Genomic DNA, 20,012 nt, shown 5'->3' on the forward strand with positions numbered 1-20,012 from the left:
AGCAAACATTGGCATAAAGGAAGCTCAGAGGCTTGGGAGTGCTGTCATCCAATTCTCTGCAAGCATCCATTCCTTGCCAGGGTAACCAGTAGAGCTACTACACGAGAGAATATAATCTCAAGGAAATATTCTATAACGAAGTACAGAAAACAGACATTGTCCTCCTTTAATTCAGTTCCTAATTGCTAACAGTGTATAAAAATACTCGGGGCAGTAAAATTAACTAGGACCTTCTGTTTTAAGTATAGAAACCACAACTGTGGAAGCTCAGCATGCTTTGTGGATACCAGGAAAATGTGAGCCTTAATGTGCTGTAGCTGCAATCTGATTCCCAGCATCTGTCCTCAAACTGGTGAATTGGTGGGGGAAGGGGCCTTCTGGTCTGGGAATCACATCCCAATTGTCATTTCCTAGACAAAGAACTAGAAATTGTCTTGTCATACTGTGTATGAGATGACATTTTGCTCTGCTTAATAAGTCTGACTGCAGTAGATCATAGAAATTCCCTGGAAGCTGCCTGCACAAGTTTAGGACTTCCTAGTAAATCATCTCAACAGCAGACCGTGAAGACAACTGTCCCAGAAAAACAGTGCTGTTTGACAGGACAACAGATCTGACAACTTGTTTGCTGAAATGGCTGTCTAATCCATCCAGTCAGTCCACCCTTAGCTGGAAAAATCTGGAAAAAGTCTCCTTGAAGTGCAGTGCCCTGTGCCTGTGGAGCCAGCCCAGCCTGCTGAAGTGCTGGGGGCTGCAGCAGGGCAGCCCCACCTGCCTGCTCTGCCTGCCCTCTCCCTCCCCAGCTCGCCACCCCAGCGGGCCATGGAGGAGCTGCCAGCTGCCAATGCAAGGTGATCGGGCTTTGGCACTTCTGCAGTGCTGCCCAAGATCAGCATTTTGCACATTTTCAGCAGGGCGTGACCACCTTTGAAAGTTCTGCCCTGAATCGAGCTTTCTCTTAGCTAAATCTTACTAACTCCTTTCATATTTGGTCTGTGTCCCATTCACTGACCCAAGACCTTTCCCATCTTTGCTATCACGCTCTTCCTCCCTCACTGACAGAGCACTGCTGCAAGGGGCAAAAAAAGTAAGACAGTTTGAAGAAGAGACAGGAGAGCAGGAAGAGGGAAAAGTTGGAAGTGAGAAATAGGCAAGTCAGCAAAGTAAAACCCACATTAAAAAGGTAATATTTTAGAATAGAACTAAGTTTTCCTCACTAGAATTCCATAAAATTCCAAAACAAATGTCTATGGAGATTTCTGGGTGAGAAAAAGAGCACATGTTTACGAAAGCTGAGATGTACATTTCTAATTTTGAAGGACGATTTAGAGAAAAAACATACTGAAAAATTAGAAATTAAAATAATTTTATCAGTTTCTCTGGGTCTGCATTGAAGCACTTGAGACAGTAGTTCATGTTCAGACTCAGGTGTTTATTGTTTCTTATCAGTAAAACAGTCTCACTATTGTGAGTTTGGCAGCTTTCCATTAGCAAGGCACAAAATGGCTAACTATCTCTTGTTACAAGGTCTTTTAAGACTAAACTGTCCAATTAAGAGCTGACACCTAGATTATTTTCCATTTTAACCCAATAACTGATCCCAAAGAGCCCACAATGCAGACTTTTCTGCCCAATTACAAAATGCCACCCAAACCCATGAAGAAGAAGGAAGAAGCATGAAGAACCCAGGATGACACCCTCTGCTCTCCATTTTGCTTCCATCCACAACATACTAAAAATCCCAAAACCTAAATGTCTCACCAAGTGATACACCTACACTACTCTCAATAATCCATTTCACACTTTTGTGGCTCTTATCTGTCTTGAAGTCTAGGAAACTTTCTCCATGAATGAGGGTCAAAGTCAGCACTCCCCTGGGGGTCAGGGCATCCCAGAGCAGACAGAGAAACATTCCTGGTGCTCTGGGTTTCCACATAATTTAAAAAGTAATCTATGTGAAAAGGCAGCTAAGGAAAGCGTATGTATCAGGGCTGAGAAGATACTGGAGAACTAGGAAAGAGAAAACAAAAGGAAAATATGATGCTTCTAATTTTCTTTCAAAATTATGGAATGATGTGCACACAGCATCACAAATCCTCAGTTTAGGAGATTTAACATATGGAGGGAAGAAAAAGGCAGAAAGTGGGTGCTCTATATCAATGAGAAGTCCAGCAGAGCTGCAGATCACATGGGGCTGTAGCCTTGCCAGAGGCATCCTAGCTCAGTATGGCTCTTGCTCTCCTCTGCCTACATTTTATCAATCAGACAGCACTTTGGGGGAAAAAGAGGTGACCAGAGGGGAAAAAAACAATATATGCACTTAAATGCAGTAGGAGAACCATTCCCACCCCGAGGGAAAGAAGCCATTTATGCCCCCACAGACTGCCACATCTCACCCTGCAGTGGGTGAGGAGGTCAGAGCCTGAGCCCTGGGCTGATGCAGGGAAGCTGACATTACTTTTTTTCATCTGTTTCATTAAAAAAACCCCCGTGATGTTATAAAAAATAAACACAAAGGGGATCTATTTGGGTCTCAAGGCATGTACTTGTAAGGTGGGAAATGCCTCTTTCATGACTGACTGCCTCAAGCTTAACATATTCCTGCAAACCCTTCATGCAGGGCATGACCAAGACCCTCATTACTTCTCTAGCCTGCAGCAGAGGTCATACATGGGTCAGTACTCAGGTCACAGAGGAAACTATAAATCTAGCAATTTATATCTTTTGTCTATTTGCTATAGGTAGTATTTTATATATAACACGTACATGACCTACAATTTAGAGGACTTGAACCAACACTGCCAAATAATTCCCTTTCCCAGCTCAGCCCCAGGGTCTGGTGTTCTGAAAATCTTATTTCACATGTTAGTTCATTTGTGAGCCCTCTTTACAGCAAATCAATACATTTCCTTCAAAACAAACCCCAGAGGTTCTTCCAAGGGTAGTCAGCACCAGAAATCACATCATCATGGCAGTGTGGAGCCCCCCAGTCTTTTTCTGCATTTCAACATTCTCTTACACTATCCCAACCAGTGTCACTCACTCAGCCCCCCCACATATTTTCCAGGCACTTTGAACAGATAAAACATGCATGCCATATCCGGAATCCACACATACAGGCATGTAGGATGCAGCCTGCTCTGAGAAATGTGGACCTGAGGTGCTTTATGGGACCTGGCCAGATGCCAGAGGTCACTCCCTAGGATGGAAGCCTTTGCCCACAGAGACAAATAATCATGGCTGGCTCAGAAACCATGCTGCAAATACTCATTACTTTTCAGACTTAACTTTAAAAGAAAAATATTTAATTATTTTAATTTTACAGTCTTATGTTTACATGGCTTATGTTTACATTGTCTAGAATGTTAATCTAAATGAATGTTTTCTAAAAATGAGTGTCTAAAACTTTTTTGCCAGGGAAAAAACTGTATTCCTACAAAATAAATTTATTTTCTTATTTTACTGAGTTTGCATGGTAACTCTTTCCTGTGATCTGAAGAGGGAGGATCTGAGGTTTTAGTGCTGTTGTCTGTATGGACATAAATGGTGGAGGAATGTGTTAAAAAGAGGTTTTATAGTGCAGAGATTTGAATATGAAACTTTGCCAGTTGTGGGACACAGCAAATTGTACAGCAATCCTACAGAAGCAACATCTCTGGTATTTTCCCACCACAGCAACATCCAAACTCTAATGCCATGGCTGTAGATTGATTTTTTATGGCTTTAAAGAGTGTAAACTCTGAACTTCTGGAAACTAAAGTAGTTGTAAATTAAATACAATTTTTATAAAATCATGTGTAATTGCTATCCAAGGCTTTCAGTTCAGACACAGCTCAGGCTCAGCACACTCAGGTACTGCTCTTACAGGGGTTTCAGTTTAGAACATGCAGAGGGGCCTTACACAGGAGCAGGCTGTATTTAAGTGCTGCCTCTCCAGCATGACCTGTGCTTCATGAAAACTTGGTACATCCAAAGAGGAGGCTGGGGGAAGGGAAGCAGAGGAGCAGAGCAGATGTGTCTAACTCAGGCTGTCTTACAAGCTATGGCTCCAGCATTTGGTACCAAGCATATGCTATATTTTCTACTTGAAAGCTGGCTGCCACTTCAAATGAAAATGGTTTTGTATGTGCTGCACCATAAAATTACACAGACACACAGACACAGAGGGCCACTCTAACTAGCTGTTTACCTCTGTGCTTCTACCACAGCACATAAGTTATAATCGGAGGAAGGAAACTCCTAGGAGATGTGAAGGCTTTAATTGTTTCAGCGTGCAGATGGCTTGCATTACAGCGAATCCACACAGCACAAGGTCACTTCATAGTTCAGTAATAGCTGTTTCAGCAAGTGAATTTAGTTTGTTTACACCTCTTCTGGGAAAGTTTTAACTGCTATGTAACTTATTTTATAGCTATTTCTACATTTAAGAAACACTGCAACAGGTGAAACTGGAAGATCATAGGTTGCCACAGCCATTTCCCTCATGTCTGATGCTTAGCAATTTTTAGAGCAGCTAAATATAGCTTTTTTCCTACAACATTTGAACAACATGTTTCATCACATTCTCTTTTCTGTCACTGATATAGAAATGCTCTCTGTTACAGGCTCACAAAGACATCTCCCACAACTCCAATTTCCTTCGCTATATTGAGATGTGCCACACAACCTGTGCACCTAGAGATTGACACAAGTAGTTACTCCTACCCTTAACTATCAGTCTGAGCTGCCCCTCTCTGGGAAGTTTATGTTCCTTCTGCACAGGCAGCTCAGCTGTTCCTGAGGCAGCTGCTGAACCACCTCAATTTAGAGCTTAGATGGTTAGGATAAACTGGAACCAATTTTTTTTCCTTTTTTTTTTTTCTTAATAGCACCAGGCTGAAATCTCCCACAATAGAACAGCTGCCTCATCAGCTGAGCCATCCCTCCAGGCAAAACTGAGCTTTCCAAGAGGAAAACAAGCTGGGTACTGGGGCAGCAGGGGACTACCATAGCAATACTGAGGTAAGATGTCACTGGTCAGAGCTTGGAAAGCTCCATGTAGGAGAGGAGCACAAAGTACACTGGGGACAAAGTACCAGACTGCATAAGCCACAAGCACTTCCTTTTATGCCATTACCAACTGGATCCCAGATCTGTCTGGCTAGCTGCCATTACAAAGGCAATGCCACGAATGCCAACTGTGAAAAAACTGCATCTGGCACGAACAGTGCATGGCTTTTGTTTTAAAAAGGACTTTTTTGTTCCTCACACCTTGTCCTTAAGTTCTGCTGGTCAGTGCTTATTCTCATCAACCATACACTGTCTCCATCATTCAGCCTCTACCTCTTGTCCCACAGGAGCAGTGCCAGACCCCCCATCATCATGGGCAGCACCACATCTCCATGCCTGCACTCAGTGTCAGGAGTGCCAGACCTGGAGAGCAAACCTGCAGCAACACATTGCCAAAGAGAGGTTATGTTCATGTGGCTCAACAGATGTACAGATGTATGTCCATATGTGCAGGTAACTTAACACTGTGGGTGCTCCTCCCCTCCTCTGACATGTGACCACATTAGCAGAGTCCCAGGATAATTGAAAGATGGGTTGGACCTCAAAGACAGTCAGTGGTAGGTGAACCTGCAGTCTTACATGCAGACCTCAAAACATGTCAGAAACATCACTTATGATAGCAGCAGAACCATGTTAAAAAGCTCATGCTCTGTGCTGCATGCATTAGGGTATCTACCTTCATTTTCTTTGGGTCTGAAAGTCTTTATAAAAACCCTTTGTTTTGAAGACCTGTTTTTAAATTAACTTACAAAAACTCTGCAAAACTTTTAAAAATATTTTTGTGGCAGAGGTGTGAGAATTTGAAACAGAGAGGCACACCAACACTGCAAGCCATACCTAAGAATTTCACATCTGTGTCCTGGAAGCAATCTCCTGCCACAACCCCACCACACTGCACGCAGTGGTCCTCAGTGTGGCCTTAGCATCTGCTTCAGCATCTGCTCTGTCAGAGGACCTGCCCCTGTGTGCTTGGCTGCTTTCAAAGGCCTCCTGCTGTTGCTCAGGGTGGCTGGCAGTGCTCTGCAGCCGCAGATACCCTTACAAGGCAAGGCGGCGATCGCCCCCTCCAAGGTGGGGCTCCAGCAGCCACAACCACCATGGTACATCCCTGATCCAGCTTTCCTGGGTCCATTTAAAATAACTTTGGGAGGCAAAAGGCAGCCCAAGCTTTAGGTCTAATTCTTCATGTAGATGATAAGCTGAGGTGCACTTACAGGACAGTGAATAGAGTTTGTCTAGCTCCTAACTTGGACAAGAGACTGCAGGCATCTGGGCCAGAAAGCATGCAGCTGCCAAAATTAAGCAGGCAGCTGGAATCAGAGCAAACTGCCTCTAGCAGCCCTGCCAACAGATTCTGCAGGTCAGCTATTGAAATTATTTGCACATCAGCATATTTCAAATTTTGAATGCAGCCTTTTGTGAAAGATCACAGTGAGAGCATTTGTAAAGAAGGGGTGGTTCTCAGACAAAAACAATTTCCTAAAGAATCCATTTCCTTAACATCAAAAAGGTAGAAGGTTTTCCTAAAACTGGCACCAAGAGCATATCTGTGACATGGAGATAATTACTGGAAGTAACCAGTGAGACTGCCAAATCTGACTACAGCAGAACTGCCAGATTTTTTTCCTTCTTAACTGATGCCAAAACACACAGGTGACTTATAAGAAACAAAACTGTGGAGAAGAGTGTAAAATAAGACTACTCTTACATACAGTGCTTTAGCACAGTCTAGAGGACTTGTCTATGAAATGCTGCCACCGTTGGACTGTGGCCAACTCGTCTTAAAATTCAGATAGCCTGAGGGTGGGTGGGATGGAGGCACACATACTTCCCTCATATCAGAGGCCCCATGGCTCAGGGACATGTACTGACTCCCCATCTGGCAATCTCAGTCCAAAGCAGGCTCAAAACTGCAAGTTGAGAATACTTTAAGAAAAAAATGAAATGGATATTTACAAAATGTTAGTGAAACTGGATCTGTTGCAGCAAAAATTCTGCTTTTACTGACTTTTACTTTACTCTTACTGACTCTGCTAGACCCTACATCTCCTTTTTCACTGTCTAACCTACTGCCATGATTCTCAAGAATCCCCAAGAGTGGGGCTGCTCTGGGAGGCCTAGACAGCTTGATGGGATACAGAAGGATACAAGAATAAAAAATCCAGATGGCTCATGTCAGGCCCTCGTGTCCCTTTTCTGTCTCTCTTTCCCTGGCAGGAGTCCTCTCTCTGGCCCCACATGGGGGATGTACACATCTGACAGGCTGCTCCTGCCCTGTGTGCTCCTGCCCTGAGTGGCAGTAAAGGGGTGAGGCCCAGAAGCCTGGGATGTGGTTGAGGCAGGGAAAATTGTGGGAGCTGTGCAGCCCAGCAGAGCTTGGCAAGTTCCTGCTGGGAGATGGAGCATGGGATCTCAGAAAGATGGTTCAGCCAAAGGAGAGGGCTCCTGACCTACCCACAAAGGGTCATGTTAAGGACACTTCTCAGACAGACAGCAGCTGCCAAATGACAACTGAAAGTGTGGATCCTAGGTATTTTCAAAACACTTTTTTCTTCTTCATTCACTCCAATATATTGTTCCTGTCTTTAGTTATATCTGCTGATTGTGGGGAAAATAATATGAAGAATTCATCAAAATCATAGTTCATAAATGCAAGTGCCAGAGATTTTATTCCTTCCACTCCCTCATACTGAGTTAACTCTAAATTTACCTTCATCTGTAATCCTCAGTTTTAAGAAATCAACCTTGCTTTCTTTCCCCAAATGATGGATTCTTTAACAAATTCAGGGATATTCACAGAAGTTACAGGTAAAGCGTAAAGAAGAAACAATCAAGTTCTCAGAACTCATAACTCTGTGCCACCTAGTGCATTCATTCACCCATAACATTTTGCAAGAAAGAGTTCATCCTCATTGTGGTAATAGGTAAGGAACTCTACTCACAACCATTTCCAAAATCAGCTTCTACTTCTGACTACCCAGACTGAGACATATTTTGAGGTAAAACAAAATAGCAGGTTTGCACAACTGGGCAACTCCCTCCCCCCAAAACAATGAAGAAAAGAAAACCAGAGGCAAAAGACTAAAAATTAAATCAGCACATCTGAAAACTAAGCCCAAATTTTCTTGCTGAAGGCCATATATAATCAGTCACTAGTAGAGCAAGGACTGCAAATCTGGCTTCCTTGGTCCCTGTTTCATGCTCTAATTCCCACCTCCAACAAACTGCTTTATAATAATCATAAGACCTTACTGATTAGTCATATATGCAGATAAGGAAATCTCTCTTCAAGGTTACTGTAAAGGGAAATGTTACTCAGGATGACAAAAGGAAGGTCAAAGGAAGAGAACAATGCAAATGGAAAACAGAAAAATATGGAAAGCAGTGTTCCTTTAAATCAAAGTTCAGGAGTACAGGGAAATATAAAAGTAATGTTCAGCCTTGTGATACACTGGTCTTCCTTCCCCAGAGAATAACGCTGCAGAATTTTCTGATAAGAAATTGTGATAGAAAAGACTAGTGAAATTAAGACAATGTAATTTTTATCCTCAAGTCAACTAAGTGAGGTCAGCCCCAGGCAGGATGCATGGTATTGACTTCATCCTGCTGCCCCATGGTAACCATCATCACTGCTTTGTTCTCACCTAGGATTGTAAAGCAAAATAATCAATGATGGTCTTCATCTTCCTGTAAACAAACACTGTCAGAAAAGACAAAGCCTTAAAAGGGGATTTACCATGGCTACAGTACATGCTTCCAAGCATCAGCAGAGAAAAAGATGGAGAAGTATAAGGTATGATTTAGGCAAATCAAGTGATCGTATCTAGTTATCCATCTTTAACATATCAGCAGGCAAAATATCTGAAGCAGGCATGAGCAGCTTTCCATGGGTTCACAAGACTAATTGAAATACATGTGTCTGAAGATCTCTTGGGATCTCATGATGAAAGTTTTCTTTTCAAATGCAAAGGGAAGGTAATTTTTCCATTTTTCTCTAGGGGTTGTACAAATAGGGCAGGCATGCAGAGACCAGCCAGGTTTATTTTCTCAGGAACTGTCCAGGGTCCAAGCGTCATGGCTCCAGCATCATCTGAGCCAGGAGCTTATCCAAAATTCATCCATAGGAGGGGCCTCTTGATTAGGAATCAAGGCATAAGTAAGATGAAGGTCACAGATGAAAGGTGATCAGGATGCAAAACTACTGTTGGATCAAAAATCTCAATTGGGACATCAAAACCATAATGTAAGGTGTGTATCTTGAAAGAAGTGGTAAAGGGACTTCATTTAATTTTTTGAAAGGTTTGTTACATGTGGAGATTCTCAGTTCAGTCGAAGAAAGAGCAGAGATAATTTCTCCCAGGCTGAGCCTGGGAATCTTAGAGGAAAGAATTAAAGCAATCATTATCTCTCTTTCTGTAACCATTGTTTATAGTTATGGTTCTTCACAGTGTGCTATTCATAGTCACCAATAGTGTGAGATGTTTCTACTTTGAGACCAATCAAGTATCACCTTAGCAAGTCACATTATAAAAGACTCACTACTTTCATTAAAGTCAGCCTTTTGATCTACCTGAAGACTGGAGTCTTTCTTTCTGCATCGGTTACATTATTTGTGAAATAAGCATTCAGAAAAAAAAAAAAACAACCAACCAAACAAAAAACAAACCAACAAAGCAACCCAACAGAAAACCAATGACAACTGATATCAGAGTATTATTTGTAGAAGAAACCAGATCTGAAAAGCTTATAGGAGTATACATTTTGTATCTGTGCCTCTGTGTTCCCAAGAAACTATACAACAGCCTTTTCTATCCAGGCAGCTTTTTTCACTTGGCAGTAAAGTATCATAAGGTCTCAGGAAGCAGGGGTGCTGAATCCCCAGTGGACCTATGCTGCTGGAATGCAGGCTTACCATAACTGAAATAAAAAGGGAGGAGGGAACATGACAAACTAGCTGTTGCTTAAGATCTCCTGCAAGTGCTAAGAGAACCCAGCATGTTTTGATCTGAGGCAACCAGCTACTTCATGCTTTGGGCAGGAACTCCCCAGAAGTTTAACTAGCAGGATTTCATTGTTGTGCATTTAAATGGCATGCAACTGGTGACAGCTTCCCCTTTCCCAGTAAGGATATTGAAGCTTTAGCACAAAATCACTGAATTTTTACACACCTAGACACACTATTTGCAGAGTAAATGGGGAAGGTTTAAGCTCCTATCCCCAATTCCTGTGGAGCACACTGATATGAGGCAACATATACAAGAATGGAGCTTCACTGTAGAATGAGACCCCTTCAAGAAGGGGAACCCAGTGTGTAGCACATGCATATAGCTGGGGAGAAAGTGAGCTCCTGAGAACAAGTGGGCTCTTCTGCACTGAAGAAGAGTCTGGAGGGCAGCTTTTAGGCAGTGCCACTAGTTAGAGGAAGTCATAAATCAGTATGAAAAAGTGCTACCTGCTGTCATTTGATTCCTGCACTTTGGGAAACAAGACTTTTCATTTCTGTAAGAAAAACAAACAGAACAACATAGGGTTCTGCTGTCTACCTGATTTCCTAAGAGCTGTCTTTGTTACTGTCGGTTGGCATGCTACTTGGATCAAAGACTGGGAACAAATATTTTCCTATCTTCACCCAGCAATGTTATCATTAAAAATAATCAAAAACCACTCCCCACCTTCCTTCCCCACCAGGGAAGGTTTTGCATCATGCCCTTCCTGCACTGAGTCAAAAGGCAGCAGCAATCTCTTCTGTGTATATTTCCAACAGCTGCTAATGCCATAAGTCAAACAAAAAGGCTGAAACTCTGTTAAAAAAAAAAAGGCAGATAATGTGATCCTGGAAGAGTATTTGAGAGGATGGGATGTGAGTTTCCCAACAGTTCTGACTTTCTTTTCTAATCAGTTCTCACTGCCATCTCGTTATTTGCTCAGGGCAGGTCTACGTGGGATGAATTAAGCAGTCTGCATCATATCACAAGCCCAGCTACCTTCCTGAATATTCAAATGCAAAATAAAATCAGCCTCTTGAGTAAATTCCCTAGAAAATAGTAAGCGCCCTGATATTAAATATCTCTTCAGCCCGTTGTTATACTTCACAACCAGTCACCCCTTTACCCCTGTGGATTAATAGGTTAGGACAAACCTGACATGACTGCTGGTAATTCTATTTAGAGTGAGGTGTTTAATGGATATGAAAAACATAATCAAGCCATGAAGAGTGGAATGAAAGCCACTGTCACTCTGTTTGCCAGCCTGCCTCTAACTGAAAGGCAAAGTTCAGTACTCCATCTGTCATCTACAGCATATGGACTCCTGAGAAAAATCAGTGTTAGGACTTCACTGAGACAGAGATTTGCAGGGCCCAGGATTAACACCCCATTTAACAATTTCCCTACTAGTGCTCATTTTCTTTGCATGTGTTGAGGGTTCAGTAAGGCACTCATGACACTATCATTGTCAGTGATCTACCACCCAGCAACTGTGCAGCTTCCACACACCATCTAATGTACAACATAAACCAGCAAAATACACATCTTCAAGTACACAAGTTTAGATGCCACATCCATTTGCCTTCACATGCCACATCAAAACCAACTGTCCTCATGGCTGCTGTCCTGCTCTGCATGTTGAAAAATCTACCTTGAAGGTAAGACAGAAATGATTTCTGATCCCTTTACTGCAAACAGTCACAAGCCCAACCATCAGGCACCACAAGAACTTAACATTTTAGAGAATCAGTTCTCTTTGAACTTCTTCTGCAATATGATTAAGCAGTTCTATTTGAGTACTGGAGAACCACCTGGAACATACAGGACCTGCAAGACTGCATTACCTGTATTAAATTAGCAATGTTATCATCTCTGCTCTGCTGAGCCTGCTGAGATACTGGGAAGATATTAATAACTAAATCAGGAAGAAAATTGGCACAATAAAAAATACATTACGTATTTTACATCCTACACCTGGCACAACTCTGACAGCAGTGGAAAGGATTGTTAAAAAATATGTGTATTAGAAATAAATAGTGGAAAAAGAACATTGATCTTAACAATGGCAGCTGACAAAATGGCAGGTTGAGGCTGGCTACATTTTAGGGAAATGTATTTTCTAGGAAGACAATACAAACTTCTTGAATATGAAAACACCTAACTGTACAAAAAATCAAAAGCACATTTCAAATATTCCCTTTGTCTAATAGGAGCATTTTCCTCTAATTTGAAGCCTTGTCTGCTTCTTCAATGGAACTAGAAAATCAGAGCTGTTTGACTACAATTGATCTGGTTGCTAAACAACTGATAATTGACCTTCTCTAGGTTTCAGTAATGTGTGCTTAAAGCAGTGAGCTTGTTACCTTTCTGTTTCAAAGATTGGGCCTGAATATGAACCAAGTACTTAAAATGGAAAGAAACCCCCCAACAAGCCCAACTTAAGATAAAAAAGGTTAAAGACAGATTTACTGATAAAAACGTGTGTTTAAAAAAAAAAAAGTTTAAAAAACATAAAGGTGTACAAACACAATTCAGGTTGCTTCTGTGGGCTGAAAATTTCCACCAGGAAGCTGAAATTTATTCTGTTAAAAATATCAATTCTAGTATTAACTCTGTTTGGTGGTATCATGATACAAGTCCCCTCACCATATGCCCCATCCAGTCTGTACTTACTGGGCTTTGAGGTCTACTCAGAGTTCTAAAATACTCTCCTTGTTTAAATGTGTCTTTTTATTTATCCTACTTGTAATATTCAACTACTGCCTCGGTCCCCATCAACCCAAGTGTTTGTTCAGTGTGCTCAAGAAAACCCAACAGACTATTCCATGATGCTTGTACCAGAGAATACTGAAGAAGCCTAAATATCTGATAGAGTAAATTCAACTCTATAAAATGTTACAATTAATTTATGGTTTAAAGACCTTAAGTCAGCATTGTGCAAAGCCCGTTTTAATAATATTCCTTTGAGGGAGTGTTGCAAAGGGTAGTGCCCCAGGAACTGTTGTGGAAACTCTCAAATTATTTTTTTAAAGTTTGGAACTAATTTCTAGTTTATATAATTGATCAAGCCTTTTATTCTTGCCAAACATATTTCCCTAATAGTAACCTGAACAATATACACAATTAGAACTGAAATCAGCTTCAGTTTTGGTTTAAAAGCTTTCGCAGTTACTGTCAAAATTTAAAATTTGCCTCATTTTGCCTGCCAAAACAAACATAATTCACTTTTCCTCTTTTCCTTTCAACTACTACCAAGCATAACCAGGTTTAACATAGATTTGAAATATGTGAGCCATAAGCCCCATGCCCATTGTACAGAGTACACACCATTACCAAGAGTTAGTAGAGGAAAGCAATCAATAGCTCAAAGGTAGCTTATATTATTAATCAAGAGCCGCACACACCTATATCTGCTCTGTCTTGTCAGGTTTTTTTCTCCATGGGTTATTTTTGAAGAAATGTTCAACTATCATATCTTTTAAGGGAAGGAACTGAAACCATTTTCAGTTTCAGGTACATTTAGGTGACAACCTCAGTGCCCTTCCATGTCCAGAAGTTTCTGTATTAGCACTGTGAGATCCTCTCGTTCTTCTCCATGGCATTCATGCAATTTGAAGCAATCTGGGGGTATTGTTATCCAAGTCATTTGCAACATCCTATATCTCTTTCTATACTTTATCAAGTGCCTCAGGTGTTGTACAAACTTCAACTGTGAATGCCCTTTGTCTTTGAGAAAATTTGAGTGTAGTGAGACCTCTTTGGGAAGGCTTGTTAACTTGAAGAAACGAAATTCTATCTGTGACTTATGCATAAAAAATTGTCACATTTTGATTCATCTAGGATGACAGAAAAACATGAAAAATGAAAATCCACATAACAGCTTTGATACTTAGACTTTTGAGAAGGCCTTGGCATGTCAGTCAGAGGTGGGGTGCCTGTAATTGGCAATGTAGTAGCACAAGAGAGGATTGCTGGAAAGGAGCTTTATTCATCCCAGTCTGCTTGTTCGTGGAAGAAATTAGCAAATCTTGCCCCAGCTTTTTCTGAGAGCTCTGTACAAGACCACAGAGAACCTATATACGTCATTTCCTCTTTAATCTCTATAGGAAGTCTGTTCAGGAGGGAAACATCTAGGGCCACACAATTTTCACCTGAGTCATATATTTCTGCCATTGGGTACTTGCAGTATGTTTGACTTTGTGAGTTTCGTTTCCAAGTATTTAACCCCGCTGCCTTAGCGATGTGTAAGAACAGCTTCATTGTGGAATTTCCTTGACCTTTTTATAATGAAATATTTATGTGTGTATATATACACACTCAGAGAAAGATGTTCAAAAATTAGGTATTTTGAGCTCCAATGACTTGTTAACAGAGTCAAGCTGTGTGACCACCTTCCAGATTCTGAGACTGTTTGACCACTCATGTGTGCACCCAAGTGCTCCAGTTGCTGGCAGAATTGCACAGGAGGGAATTCCACTGGAAATCTGTAGACTCTCTTTGCAAAATCAGCAGTTAAGAGCCTGTAAGAAATTCCTCTTTCCCATAAGGGAAATCTTAAGTCTAGATTCTCAAACTGTGTCTCAACATGACATTTGTTCAAGGTTATTTGGAGTTTAAGGTGTTCCAGCCACATCATAACACCCAGCCCCTGTTGTGCTGACAGCACTGTTCACAGGCTGTGTTGAGAACTAAAGAGCTGACTGGGCTTTGCAAGGACAAAAGTTAGAAGCTACAACATTTTCCTGACCTATTTTGAAGGAGCATTGTCCAAAACCAGCAGTCCTGGTGCCGCTGGGAGTGGAAGAGCAAGGGGAACACAGAAGAGTGTACAGGCATGAACAAGCATTCAGGACCAGGAGCTACAGCTGGGCACCAAGCTCTGCTGCACTCAGGGCACCACCGGGTCACTGCAGCAGAGTGAAGGGCAGTTTGTATCACCTGTATCAAACAGGAGATAAACTCACACTGCCTGCCCAATCTGAAATGGTGTTAGGTCAAAAAGAGTTAGAGTTCAAAGCATTGCCTACTATCATCACAAAGTAATATTCTCTGTGTTTGAAGGAGCATATGCAAATACAGAGGTGCCATGACTCTTTAACCTGTACCAGCACAAGAGTGCCAATATAATGACTTCAAACTAGTGCTTTAGTGTTTTAAAAAAATGCAAAACAAAACAAAGCAGTTGTCCCAGGAAGAAAAGGCATGAATCCCAGGACTATGGTCTGTTAGCAATACTAAAAAATTTGAATATTCCTGCAAAATCCCTTCACAGTTTAAATTGATGTTTACTGTATGGGTGACGCATTCCCAAATACATGTGTGATCTTTGCAACTCTGCATTTGACTAGCATAGTTCATGCAAAATTAACTGGTTTTGCATGTCATGTGATTTTCAAAGTCATGATATAGATAAAGCAAAAGCAGGCATCACTGGGAAAAGTTCTGTGCCAAGAATCTAATGCCTATTTTAGCAAATTATGTAGCGCAACACACAGCTCTGTAAAAGACAGCAAGTGGTGCTGAGAATCCAAAGTTCTCAATATAAACCCTTCATAATGTTTACTTAAGAAAATCTCTGCTTTGATCCAGTGGACTGTGTGTTAGGTTGGCTCCTGGAGTGCCTCTTGTCACAGGCTTCAGGAAGCAGCTTAGCTTTCACCTGAAGTGGAATTGATTCTTGTCCTATGACTACTCCCTGATATCAACCAAAACAAGGAAAGTAAAGACATTTCAAAGATTAGATTCAAAAGCACAGTCCTGCATCTAAATAAAACCTTGCAGCTAGACACCATACACAGAGTAAGAATGCAAGAATAATTTTGTAAAGAAGATAGGTTCAGTCTTTTTACCATCATCTTTTTCCCATCCCCTGACCCCTTCATTAAACACCTGTTCAGTTTTATACATGAGATGCAGGTTCAAACATTAAACAGAAAGTTAAAAATCAGCTTTAAGTCTGATAAAGTCCAGGAAATTTTAGCATGGAAGAAAATAGTAATTTTGAGAAGGCAGCTGAGCTGAAAGTTGTGTTTAATTAAATAGTAACCTAATGCCAGCTTTTGCAACAATGTTCCCATTCAGAGATACTAAAATTATTTTTAAAAATTCTAATTCCTTTTTTACCTACAAGAGAGGTAGACAAGTCCTAGAAAGACAAAGTGGTCTGAGCAGGTCAGTAGCAGAGGAAGGAGCAAATTCAAACCTTGCAGATTCCTGTGGTAGCTCCGTCTGCTCTGTGCCATGCGGGACAGCCGTGCATAAAGAAAATGACCCAACAGGAAACATTCCAGGTTTTCTGCATGTAAATGGTTCCTGCCTCAAAACCAGTGGATGATGGATGCTGAAAATAGCATTTTAATGCTCATCTTTTGTGTATCAGTTGTCAGGCACACACTGACCCAAACAGCTAGTGAGGAAAGAGATTTGCAACAACTGTCACCCACTGCAAGCAGCCAAAGTGTGGCTTCTTCCAAGAGGAAGGAAATCAGTAGGAAAAAACAGTACTTCTTTGATGCGGTCTTGTTGCACACAAACAAATGCACATGAAATTTGGCTCCCCTAAGTACTGTAAGGCTCAAAGAGCAAGAAACAGTTTCCTTGCTCAGTATTCATACCCAGGACAGCACTTGCTCTTTTTTAGATCTCTCACAGGCAAGCTGTATGTGTCTTTTTGAGTAATAATTATTTTTAATGCCCTTCTCTCTCTGCTCCCATCGTATTTTCTCACTGACAGTCACCCACACTTCCAAAACTTGTGTTGCCCTGTACTTCCTCCTCTCCATCACTGCCGCTCTGCCTTTCAACATCTGAGTTATTCCCATTCGGTCTTCCCAACAGCAAGACACATGGAGCTCACAGAGAGACACCATGTCCTCAGTCACAGTTTGGGGGGCTGGACAGCTGGGTGGTCATTGGAGCTTCTACAAAATAAAATGCTGCACTTGCAGGGAAAATTCAGTGATGACCTGGAGGGCACACACCAAGCTCAACAAGGGTGCTCAGAAGTTTTAGAATCATAGAATCATTAAGGTTGGATCCTCCAAGATCATCAAGTACAATCTTCAACCAAATACTACTAAAGCCACTAAACCATACTGTGAAGTGCTACGTGTACTCATTTTTTGAACATTTCCACAGATGGTGACTTCACCCCTTCCCTGCGCAGCCTGTTCCAGGACTATCCTGAACAATCACTCCAGTCACTAGAAGCCTTTACACATCTTTGTGTTGCCAAATATCATTTTTACTTAGCTGGATTGTCTTACTTTTTGGTAGAATTATCATTTCATAAAAATTGGTTTTGACATAAGTCTGTAGCAAGTTCCATTTTTTCTCCTGCTAAAAAAATAAAATTATAAAAATGCTTCCTGGAATCTGTCTGACATGTCTATGGCAAGGGCTGAGGATAAAGTCTAACTTTGTCCATCACAAATGTTTCCCAGCTGGATTTTAGGCCTTCTGTATATGCTATAAGAATTTTGCTTAACAGGAAGCTGGAAAGGAAAAGCATTGCACTATTTTTTAATTTGGAATCCTCTGAAAAAATACTTCTTTGGTTGATTCACCAGTGAGTAAGTGATCATCACAGAGGAATATAAGCACTGGGTTGTATCTCAACTGTGCATTAATATTTCTTGCTGCTTTTCCCACCAAGTTAAGCTTGCTTTTCTTTCTGTGTCTTCAGACTCTTTCACTGAAATGGCAGTGCATCATCTTTAGTTACTGACTGTGTGGCTGGGCTTCAGATCTGACTCAGAATAAATTTTTGCAATCCTCAAGGAGGATTCCCTTGCCCTCCTTAGTATTATTTAGTATCTGCCTTTAAATAGGGCTATAGCTACAATCACCTGTGACTGCATATCCCACAATTGGTAAATTTAAGTAGGAAGATAGTCTTGACTTTGAAGACAAGTGGCATCTGTTTGATTCTTCAGACCAGACTGATTTCAGGAAAGAAAAATTTAAAGCAGAAGTTGCTGTCTACAAGGGGTATCTGCTGTAGTGTGTTAATATATTTATGGAGCAATCTCTCATGTACATAATTGGGCAGCTTGTGAGGGCAGTTATACTGCCTCCACTATATATTATGGACAAAACCACAAGAAAAAATACACAGGAATTATAGTTTCTTGCCATACAAAATTGCCTTTTAAGACCTTAGTGTAACTATTGGCGAGATACCAAAATATGCTTAACTTAAATTAAAAATGTTGATTCTGTACAATGTTATTGAAAAAAAAAATCAAAAACCCAACCCGGACCCAAGCAACCCATTCCACAAATCTGCTAACATAATATCCCTTGGGTAGGAGAAGTGACCCAGGGTGTACAACTGGTGTGTGTCAGAACATTAGTTTTATGAACTTATGCATCTTATGGTGGGGCAGAAGGAAGGGAAGAGGAGACTCCTTGGAGACAGAAGTGTTTTGGGTGGGCACAAATTTTACAGCTGGTCACTTTTAGCATGGTGCAGCCTGTGCTTGGCAGTTCTGTGGATAATGAAAATCAGGGTAGGCTGTTCTATCAAGCTCTCTTGATTCTTACAGTGAACAACATAAATTCTTACAGTGAATAAAATGAGCATTACCAATGATTGCTGGGTCTGGGATTGTTTGGGTTTTAGCCCTCTCCCCCAGTAAGGACATTTCTTCAATATGAGTTCTAAAGATAGTAAAAGGGTTAAATTGACCATTGTGGATGTGCATATACCAGTTTGTTTTCACTAATTATGTTTTGAATAACGCTTTTCAGTTAAAACAGTAACACTCTAAATTTAGACCCGACCTGCGTTAGTGAAGGGTTTTTTTGATGCTCAAATAAAAGGCTTGAAAAAAGGAACTTATACACAAAAACTTGCCACGATTCTTCATCCTCCCTCTCCCCTAAAAATAAAAACAGGAGGGTGTCTGTTGTTATCACAGGTGACATCTCAGAGGTTTCTACTGATTAGGTGTAAATGGCCTCACAGTTTCCAGAACCAACAGGAAAACCACTGTTTTGTGGGATTACTTTTTAGTCTTTTAGCTGAAAACTAACTGGGGCAGGAGTGACCCAGCTGGCAGCAGCCAGTTGCACCTCAACCCAGCTGTGCTGCAAAATCACAGCACTGGGTGGGAAATCCATGCCTGAGACATTCTTCCCGAGCAGGCAGATGAGGCAGGCAGACCACACTTGAGGACAGAGCTGACAAGAGAAAGCAGTAATTACACGAGCAGGACATCTCTTACCTGACTGCTGCTGTAGGATGAATCTAAGGTGTCATGCGGGGCGAGGCAGTCCATTAATTTTCCATTCCGCCGGCAGCCCAGGTGCACCAGGTCTCGGCAGTGAGCATGGCAGGTGTACCTGCAATCTTAAAAGCCCACACACAGACACCAGGAGGAAAAAAAAAAGAAAGAAAAAAAAAGAAAGAAAAAAAAAAAGAAAGAAAAAAAAGAAATTAAAATGGTATTTAGAAATTAGGTTTTTGCAGACAGAACATAGGAGTGAGACACATCCTCATTTGCTACGTGACCTCAGAGAAATAACCAGCTCTCAAGTGAATTTCCCCACCCGTATCAAAGATAATAATAGCTACACAGTGCTGGAGATGTAAATTCACCGGAGCGAAGGTGACAGTGCAGCACACCTCCCTCCCAGTGTCACACTGACAGGCCTGCAGTCAAGCAGGTCTCCAGTTAGATCAGGGCTGCCTCACTGAGATGGTCCATGCCACAAACTAGGTATTAGCTGTTGCAAGATAAGCATGAAAGGGGCAGTTCTCAGAAAAGACACAACATTTTTGACTTACAGACAAAACATTCTATGCACGTAGAATTACTGCTACATGGTTTTTCATGTTTTAAGCTCTAGGTGCTTAGGAGAATATGTGCATGAATATTGAAAGCAGAATAAGGGGCTTATTTGAAGCTTAATTATGCTGATAAATCAAATAGTTGCCTTCAGTAACAATTCAGAAATTTCACTTGCTGGCGATTA

The 20,012-nt window shown here is 41.3% G+C and overlaps 1 protein-coding gene across 2 annotated transcripts in view; it reads right to left on the reverse strand.

Moving 5' to 3' along the window:
* Positions 1–19,387, reverse strand: part of RASSF3 (Ras association domain family member 3) — a 79,804-nt gene extending 60,417 nt beyond the window's left edge. Inside the window, exon 1 of one of the 2 annotated variants that reach the window (XM_066549746.1) lies at positions 19,262–19,387. In XM_066549746.1, coding sequence (XP_066405843.1) covers positions 19,262–19,315 — 54 coding nt within the window. In that variant the 5' untranslated portion in view covers positions 19,316–19,387. Of the gene's footprint in view, positions 1–16,236; positions 16,375–19,261 lie in introns of those variants that run through there. The other variant, XM_066549745.1, reaches the window with a different exon arrangement.
* Positions 19,388–20,012: the final 625 nt, after the last annotated feature.

This window comes from Molothrus aeneus, chromosome 5 (genome assembly GCF_037042795.1).
Source record: "Molothrus aeneus isolate 106 chromosome 5, BPBGC_Maene_1.0, whole genome shotgun sequence".
NCBI lineage: Eukaryota > Metazoa > Chordata > Aves > Passeriformes > Icteridae > Molothrus > Molothrus aeneus.